This window comes from Vulpes lagopus, chromosome 6 (assembly GCF_018345385.1).
Source record: "Vulpes lagopus strain Blue_001 chromosome 6, ASM1834538v1, whole genome shotgun sequence".
NCBI classification, from domain to species: domain Eukaryota; kingdom Metazoa; phylum Chordata; class Mammalia; order Carnivora; family Canidae; genus Vulpes; species Vulpes lagopus.
The window spans coordinates 70,776,327-70,787,591 of NC_054829.1; the positions used below are offsets into that span (position 1 = coordinate 70,776,327).

An 11,265-nucleotide genomic window follows, 5' to 3' on the forward strand; every position below is an offset into this window, starting at 1 on the left:
TTGTTTAGAAGGAGGGTGAAATCTTCTCCTTTGGAGGAAAAGCATTAAAAGTTTTACCAAGGGCACCTGGGTGGCTCAGTTGGGTAAGTGTCTGCCTTTCGCTCGGGTCATGACCTCAGGGTTCTGGGATTAAGCCCCATTTAGGGCTCCTTGTTTAGCAGGGAGCCTGCTTCTCCTTCTCCCTCTACCTGCAGCTCCCCCAGCTTGTGCTCCTCTCTTTGTCAAATAAATGAAAAAATATATATATATATATTAAAAAATATATTTTTAAAAAGGTTCACCCAAACTCAATACCATCTGGAGCTTTGGCTTTTCCAAGGGCCAGTTACCTAGTGTACGAGGTGGGATAAGCAAAGTTCCTCAATGTGAGTGTGCAACTGAATGAATAAACATTGGTTTGCCTGGCTTTGACCTGAATGGTGGGGCTAAAGTTATACCATGTGTATATTTGATGTGCCAATCTTATAAATGAATATAAAAACAAAGTGCATGGGGAATGGGAGGGTTGAAGAAGCCACTGCTGTCCTGCCATCCTCTATAGTGCCAAGGTGGAGATTACCCCACAGGCCCAGGTCAGGTATCTAGCAGCCCTCTGGGGAGTCCAAATCAGGCCACGCCAAGTACACTACTCACAGGATTGCAGAAGATACCTGGTTCTCATGGGTATTTCTTGAGGTTGCAGTATTGTCTGTGGCTCTAATACTACAATGCTGTTGGTGTGAGATCTTCATCTCTCATGAATTTGATGGCGTTCTCTAAGAACATCTATTTTTTCCCAAAGCATCCTGAATGGTCAGCTTTCATTCCCTGGGTAGGAGAATGGTTTCCTTGAACTTTATCTTTCAGGTCACAGGATCTGAGGAGCATAGAATGTTGAAATCTTCCATTTTCAGCAAGCCCATCCTGGGGGAAGCCTTGGAAAAATAATTATCATTTGATGCATTCTTCCTTCAGCCTCCTCTTGGACTAACAGGGGTGATTTTGACTGGTAGAGACTTAAATTACATCCTCACATTGGCCCAGTCTCTATGAGATGATATTTCTTCTGTGGACAATGGGGCTCTAGGGAAGAGTGGGTGAAATATTCCTGGAACAAACACATCTCTTTGTGGAGGTGACATCAGAGTTGACAGATTTGGGTTGCATGTTTGTTTTCCTAAGGGATCTAGTTTTCTCCAAAGTTTTATGGAGCTTGGGATCCCCAGATAACTAGTATAATGAGTCTCACTCAGCCTCTTCCCAGCTCTCTTGGCTGTTACTTACCACGCTTTGCAAACAAAAGTTTCTGTTGTTTGTTAAGATCAGGAATAGCCATTATTTTTAGCAAAGTAATATATCTAATTATGTCTCTGAAATTGGGAGCTCCTGTCTAATATTAAGCAGTCTTATTGTTATGGGGATGTAAGGAGTCAACAGAAGTAATATAGAACCTTGGTTAATCCTACCTTACTGGGGCTGGGAGATGGTGGAGATGGGGTCCTGGGGTGAGAGGAGGAACAACAAGGAAGGAAATGAAAATGTTACAATTAAAAATTTTCCCAGCTTTATTGAGGTGTAATAAATTGGTATCTATTTGAAGTGTACAATATGATGATTTGATCTGCCATACAGTGTGAAATGATTACTATAATGAGGTTAATTAATATGTCCATCACCTCACAGAATTACCATCTGTGTGTTGATAACAGTTAAGATTTTACCACATTGCAATACACAAGTGTATCAAATCAGTATGTTGTACATATTAAACTTGCACAATGTTACAATATGTCAATTATATATATATATTTAAAGATTTTATTTATTTATTTATTTATTTATTTATTTATTTATTTATTTATTTTATTTATTTATTCATGAGAGACACACAGAGAGAGAGAGGCAAAGACACATGCAGATGGAGAAGCAGGCTCCATGCAGGGAGCCTGACGTGGGACTGGATCCCAGGTCTCCAGGATCACACCCTGGCTGAAGGCTGCGCTAAACAGCTGAGCCACCCAGGCTGCCCTTTTTTTTTTTTTTAATTTAATTTTTAAAATTTTTTGTTTATTTATTTTGTTTATTCTTTTAGCATATTTTGAGTGTACAATGTAGTATTATTAACTAGGGACATGGTGCTGTACAGTATATCCCCCGAACTTATTCATCTTATGGTTAGAAGTTTGTACCCTTTGACCAATATCTCCCCGTTTCCTCCACTCCCCAGTCCCTGGCAACCACCATTCTGTTTCTGTGAATTTGACTTTTTATTTGTTTGTTTAGATTCAACATATAAATTATACTATATAATATTTGTCTTTGTCTGGGTTTTTCATTTAGCATAATGTCCTCCAATTTCATCCATGTTGTCGTGAATGCAGGATTTCCTTCTTTTTTATGGTTGAATTGTATTCCTCCTCTCCCCAAATAACCAAGTACTAGTCCTAATCTCTCTGAAAAAGGAAGTTTCTACCTGGTTAGGCCAATAGTCTTAGCATCATTTATTGACTCTGAATATCTTTTCTTTACTGATTAGAAAAGTCTACTTAATCATCTATTAGATCCTTATGTGTACTGCATTGTCTTTCAGATTACCCTATCCAGTTCCATTGTTCTATTTGTTAGTTCTTGACTTAGTGTTTTAATACTTGATATTGTATTTTTTAAATGTTTTACTTATATTATTGAGATTGAGTGAGAGAGAGCACCAGCTGGAAGGAAAGACAGAGGGAGAGGGAGAAGCAGGCTTCCCACCAAGTAGGGAGCCCCACGTGGGAACCTGATCTCAGGATCCTGATCCGAAGGCAGATTGCCAACTGACTGAGCCACACAGGTGCCCCTTAATATCTGATACTTTCTTTAGTTTGTTTTTTGGATATTCCAGCTCATTAATCTTTCCATATATGTCTTATTTCTGAAGTTTATCATCAATAGGTTTTTGTTGAGGATCTTTTTATCAATGAAACATTCTAGTAAAGAAGGTATATTTTTAGTCATTATAATTTTAAAAAAGATTTTATTTATTTATTCATGAGAGGCACACAGAGAGACGCAGAGACACAGCCAGAGGGAGAAGCAAGCTCCCTGTGGGGATCCTGATGTGGGACTTGATCCTGAGACCCAGGGATCATTCCCTGAGCCGAAGATAGACTGAACTACTCAGGTGTCCCTCATTATAATTTTTTAAAAAGATTTTATTAATTTATTTGACACAGAGAGAGAGAGAGAGAGAGAGAGAGCGAGAGAGCACAAGGAAGGGGAACAGCAGAGAGAGAGGAAGAAGCAGGTTCCCCAGCGAGCAGGAAGCCTACTTAGAGCTTAATCCCAGGACTCTGGGATCATGACCTGAGCTGAAGGCAGATGCCTAACTGAGCCACCTAGGTGCCCTTGTCATTATAACTTTTTTAAAAAAGTATTTATTTATTTGAGAGAGTGGGAGAGAGTGTGTAAGCAGGGGGAGGGGTAGAGGAGAAAGGAAAGAATCTCAAGCAGACTCCACACTCAGTGCAGAGTCCAATGCAGGAATTGATCTCATGACCCTGAGATCATGAACAGAGCTGAAATCAAGAGTTGGGTGCTGAAACAACTAAGCCCCTGATTATCATTAAAACTTAAAAATGAGGCAAGACTAGGAAACTCAGATACAGCACAGGGTCAGAAGCATGAGTATACACCAACACAGTAGAACACCGAGCTTTCTGTACCCTTCATGAGCCAATAATACATGTAAGAAACTACTTTAGAGGGGGATCTCTGGGTGGCTCAGCGGTTTAGCGCCTGCCTTCGGCCCAGGGCATGGTCCTGCAGTCCCAGGATTGAGTCCTGCATCAGGCTCCCTGCGTGGAGCCTGCTTCTCCCTCTGCCTGTGTCTCTGCCCACCCTGCTCTGTGTGTCTCTCATGAATAAATAAATAAATAAAGTCTTTAAAAAAAAAAGAAAAAAACTACTGTAGATTTGAACATATGCTAAAAACCGTCAAGAAGGAGATAGTTCATAGAGATCAGGACAGGACTGCATTTACAGGGTTTGAGGCAAGGATCCAACTTTATCCTCTTTCAGGGGTGCCTGGGTGGCTCAGTGGTTGAGCGTCTCCTTTGGCTCAGGTCGTGATCCTAGGGTCCTGGGACTGAGTCCCACATCGGTCTCTCCATGGGGAGCCGGCAGCTCCCTCTTCCTATGTCTCTGCCCTTCTCTGTGTGTCTCTCATGAATAAATAAATAAAATCTTAAAAAACAAACAAAAACTTTACCTTCTTTCAGGCACAGCTCATCCTTACGAAAGGAGCTTGCTCATTTGCTTCCTAAACACCTGCTTCACCTGTTTGTTCCTCAGGGTATAGATGAAGGGATTGAGCATCGGGGTCACCACGGTATTGAGCAAGGCTACCACCTTGTTTTTGTCCTCTCCCTCATTACCCTTCCCCGCCCGGATGTACATGAAGATGCAGCTGCCATAGAAGAGAGACACAACAATAATGTGAGAGGAGCAGGTTGAGAAGGCTTTCTGCCTTTCCTTGGCTGAAGGGATGCGCAGGATGCTGTGGAGGATGTAGCCATAGCAGGTGGTTGTCACGGACAGAGTGCCTAGTAAACTGAAGTTGGCCACAATAAAGCCCAGAAGCTCTATCAGACTTGTGTCTGCACATATGAGCTCCAGGAGTGGAAAGTTGTCACAGAAGAAATGATTAATGACATTGGGGCCACAAAATGGCTGCTGAAAAGTGATGAAACTTGGAAAGATGATGAGAAGGAATCCTGCCATCCAGGAAGAAAGAACTAGCTGGACACAGACCCTTTTGCTCATGATGGTGGCATAACGCAAGGGGTTACATATGGCCACATACCTGTCAAAGGACATGACTGCTAGTAGGAAGAACTCTGTAGTGCCCAGGAAGAAATAGAGGAAACTTTGTAGAAAACAGCCTGCTAGGGAAATGGTCTTGTTTCCAGTTAGGATGTTGGTCAGCATCTTGGGGAAGATGACCGAGGTGAACCAGATCTCCAGGACAGCAAAGTTGCAGAGGAAGTAGTACATGGGGGTGTGGAGGCACCTGTCCATGAGGGTGATGCTCACAATGAGGAGATTTCCTAGCAGAGTGACAAGATAGGTCAGGAGCAGTGCCAGGAAGATGAGCATCTGCAGCTCACAGGCCTCTGAGAGCCCTAGCAGGACAAACTCAGTGACAGTGGTGTGGTTTCTCATGGCTCCTCTGACGACTGCTGGGGTGGCCAATCAGATGTGCAGCATCAGGAATTGTAATGTTCTGGGGACCTGCAAGGAACTGAAAGGAAAAAGGGATGAATGATCTATTTTGAACTGAAGGAGTCCTTTATTTCTGTGGGGGAGATATGACTTACTATTCAGGCTTATTTTGTAGAGCCCCTAGGGATTTCTGTCTCACGTTTGGTCCCGGGCATGTCTGTGTGTTGGAGGAGAAAATGGTGGTTTTCAGGGTGGCCTAAGTAAGGCCCCAAAGCAAAAATGATCCTTGCTTACTTTTTATTTATTTTTATTTTTAAATTTTTTTTCCTTGCTTACTTTTTTTTTCCTTGCTTACTTTTTTTCTTGCTTACTTTTTTAACTAAATTTTTATTCTTGATACTGAACAAATCCTTTACCCTTAACATTATAATCTGTTTTCAATGCTTTTTATTCTTATGTTCATATTATGAACATTTTTATTCTTATGTTCATATTATGGGCAGGACCAATATTGGGTCCTGCCCATAAGCAGTTCATATCTGAGGGTAGTAAACATTTTTGCTTAACTTAGCCATTTGCTTCACAGATCCATATGCTCAGGTAAACTGATTTAGAATACATAGAAGCTCTATTGCTTTTCAAGATTACCTGAAAATGTAATGCTTTTCACTAATATTTGGATTAATACATATAGAGAGAGAATCTATGAGACAAAAGCACAACTCTTACAAATAAAAAAAGAACAAGTCCAATAATGTGTTCATAAATAAAAATTTCTAAGAGGCAGTTTGGTAGTCAAGGTTCTTAAGGATCTATTCTCAAATGGTATATCTGTGTTCTTCTCTTACAACATTTTCTTGTGGGCTCCAGATGCAATAGACTCTTTACAATTTCTTAGTTCTATTTTATGCACCTGTACTTCTGTACATGGCAATCTTTCAACATGGAATTATCAGCTTTTCAAATCCTATTTATCCTTTAAGTCTCTCCTCAAAAAGGGCTATCATTTTTATGAAATCTCTTCTGAATGAATGATTCTTTCCTCATAATTTTATTATATCTCATTTGATTTTTTTTGAATTTTATAGTTGTCTTTCATTTGTTGCTCATTGAATAAAAAAATTTCTTTACTTGTCAATTGACAGATGAATGGATATAGAAGATGTGATATATATATACAATGGACTAACTACTCAACCATCAAAAAGAATGAAACCTTACCATTTGCAATGACAGATGGAACTAGAAGGTATTACTCTAAGTGAAATAAATCAATCAGAGAAGAACAATTATTCTCTGATCTCACTCATATGTGGAATTTAGGAAACGAAACAGGATTGTAGGGAAAGAGAGGAAAAAATAGGACAAAATCAGAGAGGGAGACAAACTATAAGGGACTCCTAATCATAAGAAACAAACTGAGGGTTGCTGGAGGGGAGGTGGGTGGGAGGATGGGGTAACTGGGTGATGAACATTAAGGAAGGCATGTGATATAATGAGCACTGGGTATTATATAAGTTTGATAAATCACTGACCTGTACCTCTGAAACTAATAATACACTATATGTTAATTCATTGAATTTAAATAAAAACAAATTTATTAATTTATATTTTATACAGTCCTTAGAACAAGTTTCCTGAAATAATAAGCTTCAATAAACATTTCCTGAATGAGTGAATAACACCTCAAATGTCTGAGGGATGGATGTGGTGGTGTTTGATACAGAAAAAGCTGAGGACATGTCATTTATGTAGTACTTCCTAGGGGACAGCAAACTTGCAGAGACATATGTCAAGTAGTCTTAAATTGACCTATGTGAAGAGAGTTTACTTTTTCTTCAGGAGAAAGTGGAAGTGTCTCCCCACATTCTTTAAAGTAACACTCTCCATCTTTGAGACATTCTAGACTTTGAGCTAGTAAATAGAGCTCTGGGTGGGTCTGCCAAAATGCTCCTAGCAGCAAAACTCCCCAAACCTTAAAAAGGTTTCTCTTTAAAAGTCAGCTTCCCCTAGAGGTGCCTGGCATGGCTCAGCCATGTATGACCTGAGGGTTGTGAGTTCAAGCCCTACATTGGATGTAGAGATTACTTAAATATTTAGGGGCGCCTGGGTGGCTCAGTTAGTTAAGCATCTGCCTTTGGCTCAGATCATGACCTCAGGGTCCTGGGATCAAGCCTCAAGTCCGGCTTCATGCTCAACAAGGTGTCTGCTTCTCTCTGCCTCTCCTCCTCCCACTTGTGCTCTCCCTCTCTCTCTCTAAAAAAAAAAAAATCTTTTTAAAAATTAAAAAAACAAATAAATAAAAAATTAAAAAATTAAAAATCTTCAAAAAAAAAGTCAACATATCTCGATGTTTCCTTCCTTAAAAATTGCCAGCTACAGCCTATATGCTTGATGAATGAAGGGGAGACTTTTGTGGCAGCCTGAGAGTCTGGACATGCCTCACTGTCTATCTAGACCATTTACTATTTTAAAAGTCAGTTATGCAATGCCCAGTGGGAAAGTCTGTGGATGCCCTGGAGGTTTGTTGCTATGCTGGAATTGCATGGTCTCTGGACAGTTCTGGTTTGTTTAGAAGGAGGGTGAAATCTTCTCCTTTGGAGGAAAAGCATTAAAAGTTTTACCAAGGGCACCTGGGTGGCTCAGTTGGGTAAGTGTCTGCCTTTCGCTCGGGTCATGACCTCAGGGTTCTGGGATTAAGCCCCATTTAGGGCTCCTTGTTTAGCAGGGAGCCTGCTTCTCCTTCTCCCTCTACCTGCAGCTCCCCCAGCTTGTGCTCCTCTCTTTGTCAAATAAATGAAAAAAAATATATATATATATTAAAAAATATATTTTTAAAAAGGTTCACCCAAACTCAATACCATCTGGAGCTTTGGCTTTTCCAAGGGCCAGTTACCTAGTGTACGAGGTGGGATAAGCAAAGTTCCTCAATGTGAGTGTGCAACTGAATGAATAAACATTGGTTTGCCTGGCTTTGACCTGAATGGTGGGGCTAAAGTTATACCATGTGTATATTTGATGTGCCAATCTTATAAATGAATATAAAAACAAAGTGCATGGGGAATGGGAGGGTTGAAGAAGCCACTGCTGTCCTGCCATCCTCTATAGTGCCAAGGTGGAGATTACCCCACAGGCCCAGGTCAGGTATCTAGCAGCCCTCTGGGGAGTCCAAATCAGGCCACGCCAAGTACACTACTCACAGGATTGCAGAAGATACCTGGTTCTCATGGGTATTTCTTGAGGTTGCAGTATTGTCTGTGGCTCTAATACTACAATGCTGTTGGTGTGAGATCTTCATCTCTCATGAATTTGATGGCGTTCTCTAAGAACATCTATTTTTTCCCAAAGCATCCTGAATGGTCAGCTTTCATTCCCTGGGTAGGAGAATGGTTTCCTTGAACTTTATCTTTCAGGTCACAGGATCTGAGGAGCATAGAATGTTGAAATCTTCCATTTTCAGCAAGCCCATCCTGGGGGAAGCCTTGGAAAAATAATTATCATTTGATGCATTCTTCCTTCAGCCTCCTCTTGGACTAACAGGGGTGATTTTGACTGGTAGAGACTTAAATTACATCCTCACATTGGCCCAGTCTCTATGAGATGATATTTCTTCTGTGGACAATGGGGCTCTAGGGAAGAGTGGGTGAAATATTCCTGGAACAAACACATCTCTTTGTGGAGGTGACATCAGAGTTGACAGATTTGGGTTGCATGTTTGTTTTCCTAAGGGATCTAGTTTTCTCCAAAGTTTTATGGAGCTTGGGATCCCCAGATAACTAGTATAATGAGTCTCACTCAGCCTCTTCCCAGCTCTCTTGGCTGTTACTTACCACGCTTTGCAAACAAAAGTTTCTGTTGTTTGTTAAGATCAGGAATAGCCATTATTTTTAGCAAAGTAATATATCTAATTATGTCTCTGAAATTGGGAGCTCCTGTCTAATATTAAGCAGTCTTATTGTTATGGGGATGTAAGGAGTCAACAGAAGTAATATAGAACCTTGGTTAATCCTACCTTACTGGGGCTGGGAGATGGTGGAGATGGGGTCCTGGGGTGAGAGGAGGAACAACAAGGAAGGAAATGAAAATGTTACAATTAAAAATTTTCCCAGCTTTATTGAGGTGTAATAAATTGGTATCTATTTGAAGTGTACAATATGATGATTTGATCTGCCATACAGTGTGAAATGATTACTATAATGAGGTTAATTAATATGTCCATCACCTCACAGAATTACCATCTGTGTGTTGATAACAGTTAAGATTTTACCACATTGCAATACACAAGTGTATCAAATCAGTATGTTGTACATATTAAACTTGCACAATGTTACAATATGTCAATTATATATATATATTTAAAGATTTTATTTATTTATTTATTTATTTATTTATTTATTTATTTATTTATTTTATTTATTTATTCATGAGAGACACACAGAGAGAGAGAGGCAAAGACACATGCAGATGGAGAAGCAGGCTCCATGCAGGGAGCCTGACGTGGGACTGGATCCCAGGTCTCCAGGATCACACCCTGGCTGAAGGCTGCGCTAAACAGCTGAGCCACCCAGGCTGCCCTTTTTTTTTTTTTTAATTTAATTTTTAAAATTTTTTGTTTATTTATTTTGTTTATTCTTTTAGCATATTTTGAGTGTACAATGTAGTATTATTAACTAGGGACATGGTGCTGTACAGTATATCCCCCGAACTTATTCATCTTATGGTTAGAAGTTTGTACCCTTTGACCAATATCTCCCCGTTTCCTCCACTCCCCAGTCCCTGGCAACCACCATTCTGTTTCTGTGAATTTGACTTTTTATTTGTTTGTTTAGATTCAACATATAAATGATACTATATAATATTTGTCTTTGTCTGGGTTTTTCATTTAGTATAATGTCCTCCAATTTCATCCATGTTGTCGTGAATGCAGGATTTCCTTCTTTTTTATGGTTGAATTGTATTCCATGGTATATATATATCAATCACATCTTCTTTATCCATTCATCCATTGATGGACACTTGAATTGTTTCCATATCTTAGCTATTGTGAGTAATGCTACAATGAACATGGGAATACAGATATCTCTTTGAGACATTGATTTTATTTCCTTTAGATATATACCCCAAAGTGGGGCTTGCTGGATCATATGGCGGTTCTATTTTTAACTTTTAAAGGAATTTCTATACAGTTTTCTTTTTCCTGTTTTTAATTAATTAATTAATTAATTAATTTATTTATTTATCAGAGAGAGAGAGAGATTACAAGCAGGAGAAGCAGCAGAGGGAGAGGAGGTAGGCTCCCCGTGGATCAAGGAGCCGGATATAGGGCTTAGCTCAGGATCATAAGCTCATGACCTGAGCTGAAGGCAGACACTTAACTGACTGAGCCACTCAGATGCCCCTGGGTTCCGTTTTGTTAACATCCTCACCAAACTTGTTATTTCTTGTTTTTTCTATAAGAGCCATTCTAACAGGTATGAAGTGATATCTCATTATGATTTTGATTTGCATTTTCCTGATGATTAGTGATGTTGAGCACATTTTTATATACCTGTTGTCCATTTGTATATCTTCTTTGGAAGAAATGTCTACTCAGATTCTTTGCCCATTTTTAATGCGCTTATTTGATTTGTTGCTATTGAGTTGACTTTTCATGAGCCCAGGTATCTCTCTTGAACTCCAGCATCATTTATCGAACTATCAACTGAAGATCTCAGCTTGGATACCTTAAGGCAAGTGAGTTAAAAGCAACTGGAGGAATACACCAGAGGCCAATAAAAGTGATACCTGTTGCAGGTTGTAGTTTGGGGTCGATAATGCTAGGGTTGACAGCACAATTCATGACCATTTATCTTTTTATATACTAAAAAAATGAACCAAGTGAATTTTTTAAAGTAAATGATTGGTGAATGGAAAAAATGTAAATGAATCAACTACTCTCCCCAATCTACTTCTGCCCAAACTTGCCATTATCGTGTATTCTTATTGATGTGAAATGGTATCATCATTTCCTTGGTCACCCAAGCCAGTATTTAGGGAGGTATCTTAGACTCTTCCCTCTCCTTTACCCTCTTAACCCAACTTGTG

The 11,265-nt window shown here is 39.6% G+C and overlaps 1 protein-coding gene across 1 annotated transcript; it reads right to left on the reverse strand.

Moving 5' to 3' along the window:
- Positions 1–4,251: 4,251 nt before the first annotated feature.
- Positions 4,252–5,181, reverse strand: LOC121492593 (olfactory receptor 49-like). The gene has a single exon (XM_041757830.1). The coding sequence runs from the start codon at positions 5,179–5,181 to the stop codon at positions 4,252–4,254; it is 930 nt and encodes a 309-aa protein (XP_041613764.1).
- Positions 5,182–11,265: the final 6,084 nt, after the last annotated feature.